This window comes from Dermacentor andersoni, chromosome 2 (genome assembly GCF_023375885.2).
Source record: "Dermacentor andersoni chromosome 2, qqDerAnde1_hic_scaffold, whole genome shotgun sequence".
NCBI lineage: Eukaryota > Metazoa > Arthropoda > Arachnida > Ixodida > Ixodidae > Dermacentor > Dermacentor andersoni.
In genome coordinates this window covers 172,162,672-172,186,069 of record NC_092815.1, presented here as the reverse complement: position 1 = coordinate 172,186,069, position 23,398 = coordinate 172,162,672, and the positions used below count along the sequence as shown (strand labels likewise).

The 23,398-nt window shown below is 45.5% G+C and overlaps 1 protein-coding gene across 4 annotated transcripts in view; it reads left to right on the top strand.

Moving 5' to 3' along the window:
* Positions 1 to 1,763: 1,763 nt before the first annotated feature.
* The window catches only part of LOC129387234 (uncharacterized), a 45,470-nt gene continuing 23,835 nt past the window's right edge, over positions 1,764 to 23,398 (top strand). For 2 of the 4 annotated variants that reach the window (XM_055076029.2, XM_055076027.2), the window contains exons 1-3: positions 1,764 to 1,912; positions 13,032 to 13,124; positions 17,002 to 17,140. In XM_055076029.2, the coding sequence (XP_054932004.1) occupies positions 1,806 to 1,912; positions 13,032 to 13,124; positions 17,002 to 17,140 (339 nt within the window). In that variant the 5' untranslated portion in view covers positions 1,764 to 1,805. The remainder of the gene's footprint in view (positions 1,913 to 13,031; positions 13,125 to 17,001; positions 17,141 to 23,398) is intronic. The other 2 variants (XM_072286288.1, XM_055076032.2) reach the window with 2 other exon arrangements.

The window sequence follows — 23,398 nt, the reverse complement described above, 5'->3', positions numbered from 1 at the left end:
AAACGGTTTCCTACGCCTTGCTAATAAAAAGATTAAAGGTCCTTTCTTGCATGTATCTCACGTAGCCGGCAATCATAGTGGAAGTGGCCAGGTAAATACCATCTTATACCAATTTAAATTCTAATAATTTTTTCAGCTAATGTCAAACTAATAATTAGTTCTGCGATGGCATCATTAATACTCACCTTGCGTTTGCGTTGAAACACTCCACCCTGCGCTTGCTTATGAATTTCCTCATCTCAGCACAAAACATAGTTACTCATTTCCTCTCTACTGCATTTCCTCTCCCTTGGAATCAATTACTTAATTATAATAAGCCACTGGTTACGTGCTCTGTGAATTACAGGAGCCGTCCAACTACCCTTCCTCATACTTTGAAGTCACACCTATCATATTATGTGCCATCACTTGTTGCCCATTCCCTTGTTTCTCAATTTTTAGTGCTATCTTCGGTGTTTTGGACCCCATAGGTTGGTACTCGTCGAATAAACTGATTATTCATTTCAGGAATACCGGTACACTGCCTATAATTACTCTAGCATGATTGCCCCATCTGCGTTCGACTAACAAATCATAACCAGATTTACTCGGCTTCGCACTATGTAATGGCCGTCAACTGCTAAAGAGAACAAATAAGTTTAGTACATGAGCAGTTACGTATCTGTCTATGTACCACCGTCCAACTTTCCTGCACATAACGTGGGATTGGTGGCACCAGGGTCTTTCTACTCACTATTACCAAAGTTTCAGCCATCATTAGCAGCTAGAATCGTACCTGAGTGAACGCGGAAAATATAGGTTTTTCTTTTAACCGCGGATGAAACTCTATCATACTGTACATCAAAAGTTAGCCAGAGAGTCTCCGTGCCGTGATATTCTTGCGCTCTGTAGAAGCTACCACAATTACTCGTTCGACAAGTGCATTAAGTTCTGACGTTGAATATCCTTTCTAAAAGTGATAATATATTCGGAACACTAAAGTACAGGCAAGAGACAGTCTATATGTTTTAAGTGTTTTGGAGTGACGTTCATATCAATCGGTTTCCATCTTACTATAAACTTCCATGTACGTAAAATACTGCTGATGTCAGCCGTCGTTCGATAACATTTCACACATATTGAGCCTGATATCTACGCCGTATTACGTAAACTTCATGTCATTAAAAAGGAGCCAGTGCAGCAATGGTCTGACTTGACTCGCAATAATTTGAGTGATCGTTTAAAAAAACGATTAAGAGAAGGCACTCGCTGAATGCTGTGCCGTTATTTATGCCGTTTTTTTTGTTGTTGTTGTTGCTACGTTACTAACTGTACAACTAGTACTCTGGTCGTACTTAGTAACTGTGGTAAGACTTTTCTGTAAGCATTTTATTAACAACTAAATATTCTTTTCGTCGTCCGTTCCTTTGGTTATTCACCATTGAAGCGCACAAAGTTGTACCCCGATACTATGGATATAAATCCCCCAGCTACACCGTTAAAAAAGTAAATTTCCAAGAACATCCTACGAGACCGCAGCCGCACGAGCGCCGTAACTGCCGCGTAGTGTAACGGGATTCTGCGCGTCCGAGGCCGTTTCACACTGAAATCATATATTCGGGTATCAAAGTAGCTATGTTTACAGTGTCTGATGATGTGAGCACTGTTGTTTGCGATTGCCAGGAAGCCCATCCTATGCCAGTTTTGATAATGCACCATTATTACTTTCACCGAACTAACTTCTTGCTCGGAACTTGCGCGACGACACCACAGTGCGGAAGAACACGGCCAGGCGCACGCAGGCCTGGTTTCTGTGGCGGTGTCAGATGTTCCGGCAGCGCCGGCTTCGTGCCAGCTTTCAGCATTTTTCACTGCTGCATGGTCCAAGGCAGCTGCGTTGCCAATTCTCTGGCTCCTGTCAAAGGATTGCACGGTAAGTTTGAAGGAACTTGAATTCTTTGCTGTGTCAGAAAGCTGTTCATCTACATATAACTGATGCACCGCATGCCATTGCGCCTACCTTTCTGTATGGCACACTTCCTTGCTATAGGTTAACATTCTAGACCTCATGCGAGCGCTTTTGTGACGTTCAGCCATCGCCATTCTTTCTGGGCATTCAACTGAATGGCGTGGCTAGCTCTATAGCCCCTGGGAATTAGCCGCCGAATCGTTGGCCGCCGCTTGCTTGTCACTTCGTCTAGCCGCTCACAGAGCCGATACGTGTAGTTTATGTGCCTGCGCGGTACTGATTTACATGGTGTGTCGTTGCAAGAGTTTGTATCGTCCTTTACAGCGTGTTCGTGTCTTCTGTGTATGCCTCACAACTGCTCATAACGCGCGAAAGCACGGCCAGACATGCCACTCTGGCGCACCAGCGTTAGATGACGCGTCTCTGCTCAGGGCGCGTCCGACTAACACTGGAAAGAAATTCGCAAGTTATCTGCGGTTATCAGAGCGCGATTATCTTTAGTTTGGGCACCGCACATTGTTTCCTATGCTGGCGGCAAACGAGGCGCTGGTAAAGTTGCGCTAACTCGACAAAAGCACCGCTCGTAGCCCCGGGCCAGCCAGCGCGGATCAGGTAAGTTGTTATGTTGGTCATGTTTAGGTTGATATTGGATTTTTTTTTTCACACACGCTCTTGAAAAAGATTACACTCTTGGGTCGTATCTTGTCACACAACAATAATCGTCATCTCTCTTGTCCGCATTTAGGTTTGTTAACGCTGCTAGCCCGGTACTTCCAAGTCACGAACGACATGCGCGTTATCAGCATGACATAGCACTCTCTACAGGAAAGTAGCGAGCGCGGCATTTTCAAGAAAGAAAACGCAACAAGACATATGACGATTATTGTGTGGCACGTATACACCCCAAAGGGTGCAACTGTATTTAGGGTGTCACAAAGAAGACGAGGAAGCGCCATAGACTGAAAACACCGAGCGTTCTAAAGAGCTGGCTGGCTTTGGATTGAGAGAAGTATGCATGGGATCGTGGCCTAATGACACTAGGCTACTGTTCTCGACGACCGAGGTTCGAGTCCACCATCGGTCACACATTATGAAGGCGAAAGCATATAGTGGCTCGCCCCGCAGGGGCGTCTGCGTCAGCAGGCGTTTGGTGTGTTGCGACACCACGTACCCGAGCACACGAGGGTTGGACCCTCCCGCGTGTGGCCGTGCGCGGCTTAGCCGTGTCTGGGGAAAAGGGGATCCTGGGGGTTGAGCCGATGCCGGGTGTTTGGACCTTTAAGGCCCCCCGGCGGAGGCAACACACCTCTTCGGCCTCGGCTTCACATAGACGGCACCCCCGGACTGACCCACCCGGGGGAAATCGGTAGTTGCCTTTTCCTGTCTCTTTCTCCCTCCAATCTTCGTCTTTCTCTCACTTTCTATCTTTCCTGTCCTCTCTTTATTTTCGTGTTACTTCCGGCTTCGTAGGCAGCAAGGGTTAACCTTGTGCATTATATCCAGTCTTGGGTATATGTATTCGGTTATAGCGGGGTTGTACCGCTGGCGTGCGCAGAACTGAATATTTTCCGTCCTGTGTCGTCCCCGGGTTGGGCTCCATGGTGGGTGGCGGCCATCCCTGCCGAAAACACCATTCTACTAATGGCCACTTCTTTTCCCCGACTACCTGATCGCCCTCAGAAACGAGGGCGCACCGAAGATATTTTCCAATTTCTTGGAAACAAACTGCCAAACTTCCCCAGATTCCATGTAGTTCATTCAAACAAACCTGAAAAGACCATGAGAATGATTTCTCCTTTCCTAGTTTCTAAGAACCTCAGTGAAACTCTTGGTGCAGGCTATAAAGCAACGAAAATGGCTAGCGGTGATCTCCTTCTGGAACTCCGCGATCCAAAACAGCTTGAAAACCTTCCTAAAGTTCAGTCATTTGGGGAAATCCCAGTAACTATAACGCCACACCGAACTATGAACACCAGTCGCGGTGTTGTTTCTGACGACGATTTGATGGAGTTAACAGAAGTAGAACTGCTTGAAGGCTGGAGTGAGCAAAGCGTGATCAATGTCAAAAGAATCATGCTAAGGCGTGACGGGAAGGAAATCAAAACCAAACATCTTGTACTGACTTTCTCCTCAAGCATTCTGCCTGAGACACTCGAGGCCGGCTATGTAAAGCTACGAGTCAGGCCGTATGTTCCGAATCCCCTCCGATGCTTCAAATGCCAGCGTTTCGGCCACAGTTCCCAGAACTGCCGAGGCCGGCCGACATGTGCAAAATGTAGTTCCCGTGACCATGCCTCTGAAACATGCGAAAACGCTCCACACTGCGTGAACTGTGATGGCGAGCATGCCGCATACTCGCGGTCATGCCCGTCTTGGAAGAAAGAAAAAGAAATAGTCGCAATCAAAGTAAAGGAAAACATATCATACAAAGAGGCACGTAGGCGGGTTGCGTACCTTCCTAAGACCACCTTTGCCGAAGTGGCGCGTCAGGGGGCAGCGTCACAACGGCCTCCGGCGGCTGTTCGACCCACAAGCAGTGAGTCGGCAGTTACGCCATCTGCCCCCGCGACGGTTGCAGCTAGCGCTGCTCTGTCAACCCAGCAGAAGGGACCATCGAGCCCGAAGGTGGGCGAAGCCGAGGCTGCCCCAACATCCCCGGCCCCTTCCAGCGCTGGCAACAGCCGGCGCAGCCAAATCCCTCAGGGAGCCCCATCGACCTCCGGGCTGGTGGGCGCAAGGGTCTTGCCTTCCGAGGCAGGACTCACTCGGAAATCTTCTCGCTCTCAAGAGCACGTGTTCGGCGCCTCGCTAGAGGCAATGGACACTGCACCTGTCCTGAAGGCGCACCAAACGCCTAAGGAGCGGCGGGGCTCCCTCGAACGCTTCAAAAAGGGCAAAACTCCGATTACAGGGCCTCGAAAGAGCTCTGTAATCTAAGGCATAACTTCTATTTCCGTACACACAGCACCAAATTAACTTCGTTATGGACACGCTAATTATGCAGTGGAACGTCAGAGGTCTCCTCAGAAACCTTGATGATGTTCAAGAACTTCTTTACGAACTCACCCCAAAAGTGCTGTGTGTACAGGAAACCCATCTTAAATCTAAACACACTAACTTTCTTCGTCATTATGTTGTTTTTCGTAAAGATCGTGATGATGCCATCGCATCATCTGGCGGCGTAGCCATCATACTCGATAAAAGTATAGCGTGTCAACATCTACAACTACAAACGCCCCTAGAGGCAGTGGCCGTTCGAGCCATACTTCTAAACAAACTTATTACCATCTGCTCTCTGTATATACCCCCGCACTATCATCTCCATAAACATGAATTCCATGCATTAATAGATCAATTACCCCAACCCTATTTGGTTCTAGGAGATTTTAATGCACACAGCAACCTATGGGGTGACTCTCATTGCGATGTGCGAGGTCGACTGATTGAACAGTTTCTCTTTTCATCTGGTGCATGCCTTTTGAATAGTAAGGCACCTACATATTATAATACTGCACATAAGACCTATTCCTCTATAGACCTCAGTATTGCATCTCCCACCCTTTTACCTGATCTTAAATGGAACGTTATTAGAAATCCATACGGGAGCGACCATTTCCCGATAGTTCTGTCTACACCGAAGACGAATGAATGTCCCCCACAGTTTCCTCGGTGGAAAACTGATTCAGCCGACTGGGAACAGTTCCGAAAAATTACACTCATATCGTGGGCTGACGTTTCTGCTCTAAGCCTGGAAGCTGCGGTTGAATACTTCACCTTTTTTCTGATTGATGCCGCGACCAAATGTATCCCAGAAACAAAGGGGTCACCTAACAAGCGCCGTGTTCCATGGTGGAACGAGGAATGTCGTAACGCGCGTAAAAAGCAGAACAAAGCATGGGGGCTGCTCCGCGATTCTCCGACTGCAGAAAACCTTGTTAATTTCAAGCATGTCAAATCACAGGGAAGGAGAACGCGCCGACAAGCTAGAAGAGAGAGCTGGCAAAAATATTAACTCTTACACGGATGAGACGAAGGTCTGGAATAGAGTGCACAGAATAAAAGGTCGAGAACCTTACTCGCTACCCTTAGTAAATACACAGGGAGATAGTATGGAAGACCAGGCGAACTTTCTAGGCGCACACTTTGAACGCATATCCAGTTCGTCGCACTATTCGGATACATTTCAAAGACATAAAGCACGAATAGAACGGCAGCCATTAGTACGAAAACCTGCAAAATGTGAGGTATATAATAGACCATTTGGCATAGCAGAGCTTCAAGCAGCACTAAATGGCTGCAACAAATCTGCCCCAGGCTCTGACCGCATAATATATGAAATGTTAAAGCACTTGCCATCTGAAACACAAAAAACCCTTCTTTTTCTTTACAATGGTATATGGTCTTCCGGCCAGATTCCCTCTGTTTGGAAAGAGGCCATTATAATTCCCATTTTGAAACATGGTAAGGACCCTTCTTTGGCAAATAGTTATAGACCGATAGCGTTGACAAGCTGCCTATGCAAACTCTTTGAAAAGATGGTGAATAAACGCTTGCTCCACTATCTTGAAACCAACAAAATATTAGACCCATACCAATGCGGTTTCAGGGAAGGTAGGTCGACGACAGACCAGCTTGTCCGCATGGAAATGTACATCCGTGAAGCCTTTATCCACAAACAGCTTGTCGTATCTGTATTCCTTGATATGGAAAAGGCGTATGACACTACGTGGCGCTTTGGGATCCTTCGGGATCTTTCTGGAATGGGTATACGTGGCAACCTGCTGACCATTATTGAAAGCTACCTGTCTGACAGAACGTTTCGTGTTAGAGTTGGCAATGTACAGTCACGATCATTCATACAGGAGACAGGTGTACCGCAGGGTGGAGTGCTGAGATGTACACTCTTTATTGTGAAAATGAATTCCTTACATACCATCATACCTCGCACACTCTTTTACTCGGTTTATGTGGACGATGTGCAGATAGCTTTTAGATCGTGCAGTCTTAGCATCTGCGAGAGACAGCTACAGCTCGGCCTAAACACACTCTCAAAGTGGTCAGAAGAAAATGGTTTTAAATTTAATCCTCAAAAAAGCACATGTGTTCTCTTCTCAAACAAGAGAGGCATATCACCAGGACCGACTATTGACCTTAATGGAGAACGACTGTCGGTCAGCCTTGAACACAAATTTTTAGGTATTATCTTGGACACAAAACTTAATTTCATCCCACATTTGAAATATCTCAAAGCGAAGTGCCTGAAGACAATGAACCTGCTGAAGCTACTTTCTCGAACAAACTGGGGCAGTGACAGGAGGTGTTTGCTTAGCCTATATAGGAGCCTTGTACGATCACGCCTCGACTATGGAGCCGTGGTGTACCAATCCGCATCGGATAGTGCTCTCAGAATCCTCGACCCAGTCCACAATCTAGGCATACGGCTGGCAACAGGCGCATTTAGGACAAGTCCTGTGGAAAGTCTGTATGTGGAGGCGAACGAATGGTCGTTACATCTGCGCAGAACGTATTTAAGCTTCTCCTACTTTTTAAAATGTAAATCGAATAACGAACATCCGTGTTACTCAACCGTACTTGACTTGTCTTCTGCAAGACTTCACCACAACCGCCCATCTGTTCGAGCTCCTCTGTCTGTGCGCTTAGAACAACTGGCTCACGAAACTGGTATTAAACATCGAGAAACAGTCCTAATGACTCCCACTAACCTTGCACCACCTTGGGAATGGCAGTCTATCCAATGTGATATCTTTCGTCGCAATAACAAAACATGCGCCTGAGGTGCATATACATTCACACTTCCTCGAACTCCAGGCGAAGTACTCCTGCGCAGAGTTTTATACAGACGCTTCAAAGTCTACTCATGGTGTAGCTTATGCAGCGCTCGGACCTTCATTTTCAACGTCCGGTGCATTAAATCCACACACCAGCATTTTCACAGCGGAGGCATACGCGATCCTCTCTGCTGTGAAACATATAAAACAAACAGGCATAATAAAGGCTGTCATATTCACAGACTCATTAAGCGTTGTTAGTTGCATATCAAGTCTGCGAAAACACAAAAACCCCATCCTTAATGAACTGTATAACCTTCTATGTTCAGCATACATGTCTAACCAAATGATTGTTCTTTGTTGGGTGCCTGGCCATAGAGGCCTAGAGGGCAACGTAGCTGCTGACGAAAGGGCTACATCCGTACCTTTTTGTGATGCAAACATTAATATACCTGTACCCTACACAGACCTTAAGCCATTTTTACAGCATAAACTACGGAAATATTGGCAACGGCAATGGGACACTCAGGTATCCAACAAACTGCACCTAATCAAACCGAAAATAGGAAACTGGATCTCTGAGAAAACAACGAGACAACAGGAAGTACTGCTCTGTAGGTTAAGAATTGGACACACCTATAGCACTCACTCGTATATTCTAACTGGAACTAACCCTCCGACATGCACTAGGTGTGGAAGTAGACTTACAGTCCTTCACGTTCTCATTCAGTGCCCATTATTAGAAATGGAGAGAAAAAAGTTCTTCCCTTCCTTGTACAGTCATAATATACCTCTGCACCCAGTCTTCTTTTTAGGCAATGACCCTCTATTTAATTTTAAATCAGTGCTCAAGTTCTTAGAAGAAACTAATACTATAGAAATCATTTGGCCAGGCTATTTGTAGCACAGCCTCTGCTTAGAGGCTGTAGCTGCAATGAAATCACTTACAGAGCACATGCCTCGCAGCCCTTGCACTGAAGGGCTCTGCAGAGGCACTGGTGCTGCCATAAATTAACATGTTTTAGTATCTTATTGTTCTCAACGTTCTTTTACAACCATAGGACTCACTTTTCATTGATATTATTTTAATAGATACATATTTTACACCATTTAAAGCGAATATTTTAGGCCAATATACAGCCACTACCGCCATATTCATCGATACTCATTGCTATTCATCACCAAATGTCATGGCGCTCTTTGGCCATTTCTGGCCCTTGCGCCAAGAAACGATATCCATCAATCAATATAGTGGCTCGTAATCCTGATGGTCTGGAAAGTGCGGCCTGCGGTACACAATATCATGTGAGCTTGCCTGGCGCAGACACGCGCTCGCGCTACTGCTCGCGCGTTCGTCGTCGGCTTCTTCCATGACTAGCTCCGATGCCTTTCATCATACCAAAATAGAAGGGCAAAGTTAATGAGGATAGAGTTAATTTAGGCGCTCAAACGCACAAGCTTCGGTGTTAATTAGGGTGCAGTTCATTAAGGTAGCGTCAATTAAGGCACACGAGCCCACGACTTCTGGTGGGAGAAAACAAGTAATAAAAAGTAAGCACGCATTCGAATGAAAATGTCAAGTAATTTAATGAACGTGTGAGCGCGCAGGCTTTAGCATTCACCCTGTTTTGCGTATATGCTAAAATGAGTCTCAAGTTCATTTCAGTATACGCGGGTCTTTATTCATCAAGACAGAAGTGAAATCCAGGTTGCTAGGCTAGTAATGCTTTCACTCTAAAATACGCGAGAAACTTAATTGCGATCTTGGTTACTTGCGGCTGTGCTTGATAATCGCACCAATTTCTGTAAAACTAGTAGCATATTTGACAAAAGTACGAAAGAAAATAAACTATTCCTGTCCAGTCTGGGACCCTCGAATCTGTTCAAAGCCCAACAGCTATATTTATTCATAAAGGGTATTGCTACTGCAGTAGCATGTCCTTACAGGTTAACTTTCACGACTTAGAAATAAGGCGGAAATTTTCCATGCTTTTTTTGTATTTCAAGTTCCTCTCCTAACTAAGTTCTTCCTAAGTTCTTTCAAACTGAAGTTCTTTCTGTCCTAATTTCGCAGGTGCGTAGCCCGTGCGTCGCCCGTGCGTCGCCACTGCGCCAGTGCGCATCTATCATAAGATGACCGTGTATATCTGCCACCCGCACGCACTTCTTTGTACAGAGTGATCCTTTATGAAAGGGAACGCGCGACCGCGTGGCCTGTATTCTGCCGAGGTAAAAAGGGGTTTTGTGCGGAGGCTGCTTAGAGCGCCAGCAACCTGCAGCAAGAGGAAGCGCATCTGCTGGTAGCGCCATCTGTTGGCGGACAGAATAAGCAGACACGGCTGATAGGCAAGCGGCTGTGGACTGACTCCCACGCCAGGTGGGTGCGCAACAGGTGGGACATGCAACGTAGTCTCTACGGCTACAAACCGCACTCGGTACACTAGCACATTCGGAACGTGGAAGGACCAACATATGCCTGATAGTTAATAGGCACTCCCAGCGTATTTTAATGCGTAAGCATTCTTTGGCGTGTACCGCAGCAAGATCTGTCCGCCACGCGAGAAGTGTAATGCCTTGTATCTGCCAACTCAGCATAAATTTGGGAGTGGGCCAATTTTAATTTCGGGGTGCGCCAAATTAAAATTTGGGGATGGGCCCACTTGAAATTTGGAGAAATTGGGAGGTGGGCCAACTTGAAATTTGAAGGTGGGCTAACTTAAATTTGGTAGTGGGCCAAGCTGAATTTTGGAGGTGGGCCAAATTAAATTTGGTAGTGGGCCAAGTTGAATGTTGGGGTGATCCAACCAAAATTTGGGGGTAGGCTTATGCGTACTTTGACAACTTCGGTAGGGTTTCTGCGTACTTATTTCGCAGTACTGAGCCCTGGCTACCCGCTCCCCCATAGCATGAATAAACCTCACCTGATTCGAAGCGGTTTAGTACAGAAGTGCACTCAGGTGAAACATTAGCTTAGGTAAGTAAACGTAATTATTTTGATATTTATTATTCATGCTTAGTTATTTCTATAATGACGACATTTGTTTAGGTAATTAATCAACCTTAGTAAAAGTTGTGACGAAGATGTCTGTATCTGTTTTTAATGCTTAAGATTACCTAATTACGTCTAACTAATCTCATGTTAATTCTTCATTAGGCTCCGTTGATTTAAACATAATAACTTTTGATTGGTCTAATAATTCAACATTTCTTGCTTGTAATTAGCCTCAGTATTCGTAATTACCCTTAGTTAATCGCCGGTACACTTAACTCATTTTATCTTAACTAATCTTATTAGTTTTTATTAACCTTACTTACAATTATACGTATGAGTGCTCACTACATACAGTCAAAATCGAAAATCTAATTAGTCATACGTATTCACAAGGCATTCTCATATACACCTCCTTAGGACGTCATGTATACCTATGCATGCAGTGCATCGTGTCACGCGTTACACACAGAAAAGCGGACGGACGGACGGGCGCATGGTCTGTCGGACGGACAAAGTTCCGAGGTAAGTAGCCCTAGAATGCTTACGCGTTAATACAGATACGCCAAGAGTACCTAATAACTACCGGGCGTATGTTGGCGCTTCCACATTTCCAGTGCAATTGCGCATCGAACGCGGTTTCCCAGCAGTAGACGCGCTGAAGGCCTCGCTCCTTGCGCAACAGTCATGCGAAGTCCCTTTTGTCCAGCTAATTCTAGCAGGTGCTTGCCCCCTATCGGTCATGCCTGTTTCCTCTGGCCGCCAATAGATGTCGCCACAATCAGACGTGCTTCTCCTTGCTGATACTTGCCGGCGCTCTAAGCAGCCTCCGCAGAGCACGGGCCAAGTGCTCGCGTGTTCCCTTTCCTAAAGGACCACCCTGTACCTAAAGTCTTTCTTCGTTCATACGGCCAGGGACTGGAGTGATTGCGCCGATCAACTGATGTACGATTTCAATGCCCTTATAGGAGAAATTCTTCTTTATCGAACAGAAACCCAACCCTCATGTAATACCTTCACAGGGGTGTTTGAGGAATTAATAAATTATTTGAACAAAGCAAGTAGTGGGTATTCCACAGAACTAACACGGATTAGGGCTATGCATTGCCATAGATAGACTTTAGCTTGTTTAATGGTCTTGGTTTTTATAACGTAGCACTTAGAGCAAATGTGAGTATGAGTGACCTAGTTGCTGTGAAGTGTTTGCTACAATTGGCAGTTTTCAACTTCTCCGAAATTTCCTTCACGCCACTACTTGCCATGGCAATGCCTTGTCGGTTATGCCCTGCTAATTTTACAGTATAACCACAAAAAGTAGGTGAAGATGCTCTGAAAGAAGCATGTTACACTAGGCAGTATATTTTACAAATGTTATATCTGCAAGTTACAGTGACATGTATAAGTGTGGTCAATCCCTCTTACCCTTATTGCACAGATAGCATTACCTGTAAACAATATTACTCAAGAAAATGAACAAAAGCCAGATTTATTTTACTAGTGTCCTTGGGGTTTTATTTCATTATACCTAATTTTAACTTCTCCATCAGAAAGACAACATGCACACTTTCATTTCGGCATCGTGTTACCTTTAAAGCATCATTTCTTCATCAAGACGGTAAGTTGAGCCAGTTGGTTATGATTCACCGTAAAGTTCGTGACAGCGCTACAAAAGACACGGACAAAAGGTGACGGATGGTGAAGGTAAAAGGTGAAGGTAAAAGGTGAAGGTAAAGGTGAAGGTAAAAATGACAGCACGATGCTGACTCTCAACTGTGACAGCAGGACGCTGACTCTCACCTGTTGAGAGTCAGCGTCGTGTTGCCGTTTTTACTTTCCTTTTGTCCCTGTCTTGTGTTGCGCTGTTAGGAACCTTAAAATGTATCACTTATCCTTTGCCGAGGTTTGGCGGTTTCAAGCTGATAAGTTTTCATAATTACATTATTTCTTCCATATATAAGAATAAAATTTTCAGTTGGTCCATCACTGATTGTGCCTATTAAGAATGCAGGTACAGATATAGTCGCACAAGCTTTTCATGCATGAATGCTACCATGGCTGCACCTATTTCGGTTGCAGTGTGCAATAGTCTAGCATGTGTGCCAAGATTTGGATAGATGATCATGTGTCGCTGCTGAGGGCTGTGTGTATCTTAACAAGTTACGATAGTGGTAGGGGCTGAAATTACGTGCCAGGCTTAGTAGGTCATGCGGAATAAACCCGTGATTTAAAGTTAGTTGTCAGAATCGTTTTTGCATAGGTGTCGTGTTATATAATTTGTCGCCTGCCTATCTCATATGCATTCCAGATGCTTTGCAGATGAATATTCATCAAAGCTGCTTTACAGCACAGCGACCATACAAATTCATCACCGTGTAATTACAGTCACGATGTCTCACAGGTGAGATCCTTCATGCGGCAGTGCGGCATATGCGCCATAGTGCGGCATTGACAATTGTCAATAGGTAACTTCGCCTATTAATATTTTCGTTCGTGATACGGCATTGGCAATGTTGAGAAGTACTACGGCTTCAATGGCAGTTTCTTGTGGTACGGCATTTTTAATGTTGCTAAACAAGTACGGCTAGAGGTTTATGCTTGTGGCACAGCACTGGTGATGTTAAGGAGCAGTACTGCTTCAAAAGTAATTTCTTGTGTTACGGCCTGGGTAACGTTGGTAACTGCTGCTTCATTACTGTCATGTATCACTACGGCACCTTACTGGTCTCAATATGTGGCACGTTGTTATACCGTTATATGACGGGACTTTTTTAACAACGGAGCTGTTTAAGCTTCAGTTCCAGCCGTGCCCAGCGACCGCTCAAAACTGGACACAGCTATGCAAAGGGCAGTGGAGAGGAGGAAAGGCTAGGCGAGATACATGGAGGCAACAGCTAGGAGCGCGCGTCGCGGCGCAGGTGTTCTGGTGAGGAGGCGCGCAGTGGGGCATTGGCTGCGCCTAGCGATGATCTATGCTCTGACGTGCACGTACACTCCTAGTTGAGAGATGGGGTTTGCGCCGGCGGGATGAGTGTCCGACCCACCGATAGGATGGGCAGACCTTGGAAGGTGCTCTCTCCCGAATAAGAGAAGAGACGGCGAAGGAGGAGGAGGCGACCAATGAGAGGCCGCGCAGGGCGCGAGGACGAGAGGCGATGGGCAGGTATTTCTGTGCAGCGCGCCGTTTCGAAAGATGGAATCCGCTCGTCTGGAGTGCCATTGGGAGCTTGCACGAGAATGCGCTCAAGGAATCGGCAGCGGCGCCGACAGGCGCCATGCCCGCCACCACTATTGGGAGCTTGCACGAGAATGCGCTCAAGGAATCGGCAGCGGCGCCGACGGCCGCCATGCCCGCCACCACTGTTTACGCAATGTGGCGGCGGCTGCTGCTGCCTCAGCGACACAGCTGCTTGCAGACGGCTTAAGCTACCGCTGCCAGCGCCTTAAGCATTCACGTCCGTCACCCTGTATGTCCTCCAAATCTAGTTCGCGGTGGGTGCTCTTCGATTTGTCGTCTTGGACTGGCTCAGGACTGTGCGAGTAGCTGCGTACACCAAGGCTCATTGGCTATTTCTACTGTTTTCTTGACCGTCACTACAACGTGACAATAGTGCACTGCCGGGCCGACCCGCGGTGGACGGGAAGCAGGCTTTAGGAACTCCCCATACGTGGGCCGATCTCGAAAATAGTGCAATACCGGGCCGCTCCGAGGCGTAGGGAAGCAGGCTTTAAGCACTTCCCATACGTGGACCGATCCCGAACAGTGTGCAATACAGGGCCGAGCCATGGCAGAGGTGAAGCAGGCTTTAAGCACAGCCCATGCGTGGACCGATCCCAAAGATAGTGCAATTCCGGGCGGTGCAGTTCGCCATTAGGGGGCCCACATACATAGCTTCGCTGGTCACCGTCTTCACAGAGTGGAAGGGCATGGAGTTTTACTTGTCCCAGTGTAGACGAATTATATAAAGGAAGAAGCATCATAGGAACAAAATTGTAGCTAATGTGACCGCTGCTACCTGTGCAAGTTCTGGGGCGATTTCGACGCGTCAGCATAAGCGAAGTTACAGTGCTTTGAGAGCGCTCTTACTGCTTTTTTCCTGCCGCATTTGTTCTTTCAGCACCGTTTGAAACATTTAGTCCGCACGTTCAATGCGGAACCACTTCCATGCTTTCATTGCTGCGTACATGTGCCCATGCTGCCCACCGTCTTTAATAGTAATACACTTTAACTGTTGTTTAGGAAGTGGAAGCACTTACCACTACTGTTCGATTCTTTCATGACCCATACATTAAATCATCATGGTTGGCTCATTTTTAAAACATAGAAGATATTTCCTGGCACCTCTTTTTCTCATAGAACTGGTATCCTCGAAATTTCTGATGATTATGAAATACTAAGTCTTTAGGAAAAATATATAAGAGATATGGGACTACTGTCTTAACCATACGAAGGTGCTCAGTAGATATTCCGCTTTGCTAAAGAGGGCGAAGTCTAAGGCTTTTTTACCTGCCGTGCCGGCAGCATTCTTACGTAAGCTGAATGCGGGAACAAACTATGTCCGAGCTTTGCTTGTATCTTACTACAGGCTAGATGCTCCAATTTATTGTTCAGCCCAAAGCCATAGCGCCTCTCGTAGCTCGTTCATTTCTTAGGGACGTTAACACCCATGATTAAGATTGCTTTTTGCGGCACATTTCGTTCACGTGCCGGCACTTGAAGTATCATAAAAGCGGCAAAAGCGTGTATGTTTTTCCTATTGTGTTTGCTTGCAGAATGAAAATGTACTGTGCTTGATAATAATGCTGACATCACGACTGCGATCCTGTTTTCACATATCGTGACTTGCGTGCCAGTATTGTGTGTACAAGTCACTTATACGTAGAGAGGGACTACCTACATAAAATTCATCAGTTATTCATCAAAGCTGCCTAGCTTCACTACAAACTACGCAATGTCTTGGTTCGAGTGACGTGCACATGTTTAGTTAATGAAGTTGTCGGCGTCTATATTCATTAAAAGATATCCCATTACGGCCCACTGCAAATGTTGCCAAATGTTTCCAGAGCAAGCCCATTAAGTTTGTTAGAATTTCAATTTGTAAATGCCCCCACCCCTATCTTTTGAAGTTGGCCGATTATTCTGGAATGGCATACGCTCGGACATCATTTATATGGTTGCGTCGCACCCGCGGTCTCCCAGGCAAGGATGCTGCTGCGTCGACAAATCTGATGTGCCAGAACCGCGATAAAGCAAAAGTTTCTGTTGGACAATTGAGCGTTCGAGTGGAACTAAACTGTGCCTGTCGGGCACTGTTACGGCACTGCTGCATTCTTAAACCAAACAGGACTTTTGCTATCAAATTGAATCGTAAATCCTGGCTGAAAAATATCAAATGCCATATTATACTTTGAGTGAGCAAACAGCTGGGTCGATGGAAATCTTCATGTGGATGGGGGGGGGGGGGGGTAACAATCCATTTACAAGTTCGTGGCTGAACAAAACTCTATTTGGAAATAGTTGAACAAGGCACAAGCCGCAGAAACTGATGGCCTTCGTGCGAATTGTTTGTACCCAGCTGTTATACGTGAAACTTGATTCTGTTTCACTCAGAATCCGCACTCTAAAATTCTACTGTTCTCGCGAAGTTTAGCGTCCTTGGCCGACCCAATGTCTTTTACATACGATTTGATAATCTGTTTTCTGTAGAACTCGGTGCTTATCCGCCATAATTCTGTCAGTAACATTTTCCTGGCCTTGTGGCGAAGTTATAGTGCACGGTGTACTTGTAAGTATTTGCCTGATGAGCTTCACAGAAGAATGTAGAAATAGCGATCGAAAAAAGAAAATCAATTTCCAAACTGACTTTATGCACAATTGTATGGCACATCCGGTTGAGTAAATTGAAGTGGCAGATGGCAGCTGAACATTTCGTGATTTTGTACGGCTTTTGGTCTGTTTTCGTTTCACCATATCAAAAATATCTCGCGCTATGCGGCGCTCCGCACAAAACACAGACATAAGGATTGTGCACACTTTTGATGACAAGCATCAAAGTTTTACTTGTTTGGTCACACTATGGTCGTTTATAGACTATTTTACGCAAGGCAGCTGGGCGCCGCCAAATGCATTATACTAGCGCCCCCTGTCGGCTCACACCGGAAACGTCACTGCCGCGCCATGCTGGGCTGTTAACTGCGTCGGCAGCGCGTTTGGGCAAAGTGTTCGTATGAGGCGTATTGACGTTTGTGTCTGTGAATTCGTGTGGAATTTTTGTTAGCGCATTGCAGACGCATCTTCCTGCTCGCGAGATCTTCATCCCTGGTAGGAAGTGGCCACAGTGGCTACAACGAACAGCAGCATGCAGCCAGGAGCCAGCGGGACCCGCACGTGGTCGACTGGGGTTACGATCGACATCGGTGAGTGTCTGCGCTCAACTCGCAATGTTTCGCGCATCAATTTTGCGTAGAATAAACAATGCATGCTGTGTTTTATTGTTCGGTGAGTCCGTGATCGCGCAGCCAGCAATTACATACACGTGCATCTGTGAGTTGTACTTTAAGCGGAAGTGTTAGCAGCAGCTGTCAGCTCGCACGTTTGTGGCAGCGCGGACACCGCATCTTCTCATCGCTCGCTATCCTTCTATAAACAATATTTTGTCGCATGACTGGTCTGCAACCAAGCTGCTTAGAATCGCTTCGCGGCGGTGTCCTCCCGAAATCTTTGTTCTCTGTCGCAAGTGCTTTCCACTCAGACATGTGCGGAACGACTCAGTTTGTACTGATCTGCGAACGCGGAAAGCCGTCTAGCCGTCCTAATAATCCGCCCGCATCGCTGGCGTGCTACGAAGCCTCATCTCGCGTAATAAATGGAAACGATGTGGGAACGAAGCGCGTCTCAGAAAAACGAGCACTCCGCGGTAGCCCAGTGGCTATGGCGTTGCGCTGTTGGACTTAAGGCCGGCTCCGGCGTCCAGTTCCGTGCGTTGTGTTTACACTAAAGGAGCGGAGCTACAAACAGCATTTAACGTTTTTAGTAAAGGGAATCTAGGGATGTTGCAGTCTGAGCCACGGGCATGACAATGTCGCCTCTAAGTGTATCTCACAGTTTAAACATATATGACATCGATGATCTGTATTCTCCCATCGCATGTTCCCATTGTATTTGATAACGCGCCGTGGACGTTGCGCTACTAAGGCCGCGGGCGCGGGATCGAATCTCGGCTGCAGCGGTCGCATTTCGATGGGGCTGAAATGCTGAAATGCCCGTGTACTGTACATTGGGTGCACGTTAAACAACCCGAAGTGGCCAAATTAATCCGCAGTCGTTCTCTAGGGTGTGCCTTGTAATTAAATCGTTGTTCTGGCACGTAAACCGCCAGAATTTAATTTTTAATAATTGTATCTGTTGCTTCAGCGTATGGAAATATTGTGCGCAAGGAAGCTTGATTAGTTATTCTTACAGCGTTCTCGTTTTAGCCTACATATACACTCACTGATTGATGTCACCTCTGTTTCACATGGAGTGACATACATGCGTCGAATGTTTGTCAACAGCTGGGTGGATGACGTCAAGGTGTGGCCAAGTGTGTCTAGTGCCCACATTGTGTGGTAGCTCATCACGAGCAAGGCGTGTGACCTCAAAGAAGCTGAGACATACAAAAGCCTAGACTCCTCACATTTTGTACAGAGTGGCTGGGAGGGTCAGGTGCTTTGTCAAAATTTTAACGCAGACTTAGTGTACCTCAAGGCGAATGTTCGACCGTCGCAGGCAATAAATCAAAAGCCTTGGAGACCATGGGCTTGCGTGAGGCACGCTGGACAAGTGATCAATGCTGGCTGCTCGTGTATGGCTGGGAAAGCAAGGGTTTGCAGCCATGTTGGTGTGCGACTGGGAAAAGTTAATATGACTGTCGCCTCAGGAATGACCGGCACATCATGTACTGACAAACAGCTCAGTGGAACAGGAGAACAAAGAGGAAGGTGGAGCCTTTCCTGCTTGAAGATATCAACTTTAAGCTGCAAAAACAAACTGTCGACTCCAAAAATAAGGCACCAAAACCCCACGAAAGTTTCACAGCTTCGGCAATGATGTTGAACTGATAAACCACATTGAGAGCAAACCATTTTCCGATCTCTTCAACGTTCCTTGTGAGGGCACAATTCTTCCAACACGTGAAATGAGTGAATTTGTGTTAAGTGAAATGCCTTACGATTACAGGGCCGACTGTTTTTTAAACCGTATGTTTTTTTGTCAATGACTCGAATACGTTAAGAGACTGACGGGTTATTTGTTTCCATTCATTTAACTTAATGGCAATGCAGATAGTCATAGTAGATTCTGGTGCCTTTGAAATACAGTAGATATCATTTTAGGTTATTGCACATTATTATAAATACAAGTGGTGTTAGCCGGCACAGTGCGGTGCGAATGAGTTGTCTGTAATTGCTTTATGTCATGCAGGTACTTCGCTTCATAGTGCATTGACTGCTAAGCCAGCCTCACCAGTCGCATACAGACCCTTTGAAACTCCCAGAGGACTGCGACCCTTGCAAAGTATTTTATGAAAAGTTTGCTGTGCTCTCGAATGAAGAACGAGCTTTTCTTGAATTCGCCACAAGGGAACAGGGGTGCCCGCTATGGCACATGGCCAGGCACCTTTGCATAACTGCATCAGATATGAAGCGGGTTCCTAAAATGAAAAGCGCTGACCCCTCAAAAGTTGTTTCTACACTTTCAAATTCACGATTTACTGGTAATGCTGCCACAAAGCACGGGCTGAAGTACGAATCCATTGCAAGAGTGGCATTTATGAGGAAGATTGGTCTTGCTCTAGCGCAGTCGGGTATGGTAGTGAGCAGTAACCATCCTTCGCTGTCTGCAAGCCCTGATGGCATTTGTGCTGATGATGCCCTAGTTGAGATCAAGCGTCCCACAGTTTCTGATTGCATGGTATTAATTGAAAAGGGAAAGTATGACGTTAAGCTTGCGAATGGGGAACCTCTGCTTTGTCCAGGTGCCAAAAATGGTTATTATGACCAAGTGCAATTTAGTATGTTTTGCTGTGGCAAAAACATCTGCGATTTTTGTATGTCGTCGGCAGAAAGTGGTGTCATTGTAATTGTGCCTATTGACACACAGTGCATTGAACAGAACATGAAGAGGCTCAAAATATTGTACTTTTTGCATCTCCTGCCTCACTTTGAGGACCGACTTTATAAAAAAAGCTGGCTGTGCGCAAAAAATATGACGAGATTTGTGATTTGTGATGAGCAAGTGAAATTTAATTTATTCATAATGTCTGCTTCATTGGAGCCATCTAAGTATATTGAATGAATAAAAAAACATCCAACCACCTCTTTAACACCTTGGCTTCAAATCACTTCAATAAGCTTCACAGGTACGAAACCAGTGAGGTGACAAAAATGGCATTAGTAAAGTGAAGTTTACCCTAGTCACTTCTCACAGAGTGCTTATGGCCAAATTAAAGTACTTACGCGAAATTTATGCTTTTGTCTGTTCGTTGATGAGCGGTCATCTAAGGTTACAGAGTCCTGCACAAACAAGGACAATTTTGCTGCCAAATCTTCTTTATTTGATGGGCAGTACTTGCTTGAAAATGCTGTACGTCTTGATTCGGTTGATTGCCCGCTCAACTTGAATTCGTAGCCAAACGATGCGCTAGTTTCGGTGACTTCACTTTCAGGTAGCTGATCCTTTCCTGAGAAGAAACATGAAAAGGCAGTCATGTACATACTTTTAATTACTGTGTAGCTCTAAGTTTATGAAAGTTATGAGAAACACTATTGTGGACACCCACCTTTTGTAAATGCAGGCCTGTTCATTTTAATCCCTTGAGCCTTAAGGGTCAAGCTTGAAACCAGGGTATGCCTTTATCTCACCAACTGGAAGAAGGTATTCTTCCACTCCACATGTCTTTAGAATGTATTTGTATGACGCCCTGCCACCATACACATCTGACACGAACGTTATAAATCCATTCGGTACTATGACGGTAAGAAAATTAATCGTGTTTGCACCCTTATTTTGGCTGTAACTTTGGGATCTGGCCATTAGTTTCCGTGGCCTTTGTATTAGTGCCTCAGTGCAGTCGAATATGCATGTTGTACGACTGTGCTCGCTGTTCATGAAACTCTCAGGCATACTTGCCGGCAACCTTGAGCGGGGCAGCCACACAACAACTTCTTGCATGATATTCACCCGGTCGTCCAGCATTCTCGAAAATGTTCCAGAAACATAAGCTACAGAGAACTAGAACCGTCTTGCTAGATCTCCACAAAGGAGGCCAAGTCTAAGCCTCGCGAGTGTCAATAACAGCTCGTCTTATATGGTCAAGAGCTTGCGGACTGTCTTGTCTGGAGTCTTCAGTACTGACACGAGCTTGTCAAATGCAGCCACCGAAATGCCAGTGTAAAAAACGAATCAAATCACTCGTCAGCGTTCGGTAGGAAATAGTTCTCATGGTCATATAAAGTCTCGTGCTGGTGTATGAATGGTCATATGGTGGCAGTTCCCATTTGGTGGAGCTGTCTTTTATCACCTACAAGGAAGTGGAAAGGCATGTCAAGATGTAGAACACGCTAACTATACAAAATATTACCTTTGTATTTTTGCTTGTAATGTGGTGCTTGGTTTTGCTTACGTGAATCTGACCAAATGGCAGTTTTGTGAGAAACTTAAACATGTCATCCGACAGCTCAAATAATCTGCGTGCATAATTACATCATTTTCGTGATCTGATATTAAACTCCCACAGACTTCATTTTCTGCAACACTGCTGTTTCGAGTAGCTAAACCATAAGTGACAGCCTGTAAAGAAAGCATAGCAGCAATCATCATTGCAGTGTCACACAGGAAGTAGACATGATCATGTGGGGAGGAGAGTGCATGTACACTCAAATCTGGTTCCTTGCCCAGTGTACATGGGAGCCGTGCAGTTTCAATGGGAAGGGAAACCTGCAGAAGAAAGTGGCAGCTCTGTACCACTTGAAGCAGCATATGAAAAACCCTAGATTGTGCTGACATCTGGTTCATAAACTGGGCCCGAGCTGTCAAACGTATCTTCGCTGCCGTAAGCCTATGAATGGAGAAACCATGTGAATGTGCGTACTTCTTAAACAGGCACCGTGTTCAGAAGCCTAGACTGGCTGTGTGAGCACTTACATTTTAATTCTCCAAAACATTGTTGAATGATGTGGTTTCGATGTCTGCTGCAGCCTGTTGATGTTGAGCTATATTTAAATATGACAATATAAGAAGGCAGATGAATTTGCAGAATTGTTTACTCATTGATAATGTGTAAAGAATTGAACAGCGCTTGTGTAAATAACTGGTGCAGGATATCTGCATCCACTTACAGCTGCTTAACTTTCAAAAGCATGAGCGAACACTGCAGGCTCAGTGTGGGAAGTCTCCTGTTGAGAGAACCACAGCAACAGTTGGCATGGTTTCATGGTGTCTGATGCGCCTGTAAGCTTAAGCTGTTGGCATGACTACTTCTGTTTCCTGACATGCACAAGAGCTGTCTAGAATTCTCTCAGCACTATCTCCAACCTGGTATGGGCAGGACACATAAAGTGAGCACATACTCTCAGTGATAGTATGTCAAGACAGTGAATGCCTATTCACATCGTCCAAACTGTCCAAAAGAGAGGTTAATGTGGAAGCTTGTGCGTCGTAAGTGACCTGTAAAAACACATCAATAACTTTAAGCCTGTTGCATTGACATAACTTCCGCTAGCCTACATAGTTGTGAAAACTACACAGCCAGGAAAAGACCAAGTTGGGACATTTCCCGTAAATGAAGTTACTTGTAGGCAAAACATCAACTAGATAAGTTTCTGTTCTCAAGGACAAGTTTACTTAACAAACAAAATATGTTCCCATATTGTGGTATGCAACATGCTTGTAAAATCTTTCGTGGGACCAGTTCCCTATATTGTTCTTATAACGACACATACCGGCTATTTTCCATAGTTCAGTTCACGGGTATATTCAGATTCTGACAAATTATAACAAAGAAAAGCCTTACACTCTGTGAAGGAACCTGACGTGATTTTTAATCGTGTGTGTCTCTGTTCATTTTTCTCTGGAACGGAAATAAATCATTATCAACCACACAGTGATAACAATGTGTACACTTGCCTTGCGCTTAGTTGGTGGTTGCGTATTTTCATCTCGGTTCAAACGTCTGCGCCCAAAGATAACCTGAAATATGACGAAGCCGTTTTTATTATCACAGATAAAAGTTCTTGGGTTTTATGTGCCAAATCCATTGACAAAATTACAAAATGCGCTGCAGTAGAGGCGACCTTATTAATTCTGACAACCCGAAGTTCTTAGACCACCCAAGTCTTAGTACAGGAGCGTTTTTGCTGTTTGCCTCCATAGAAATGTGGCCACCTCGATTGATAACGTCTAAAGATAAAGATAACGTCTTACCAGTTCGATATCGCGTGCTCTACACCGATAGCGTGAAACCTAGCTCAATCGTAACGTTTTCACAGCGCTACTATCGAGCATGAAACTGCGGCACATGTTTCCTATTCAGGTTCGGCAGAAATTGAGGGGCAGGAATAGCTACGAGCTACGGTACATGACGTCGCAGCTTCTTCACTAGAGCTGTAAAGGCCCAATGCAATGTCTAATGCACTCAT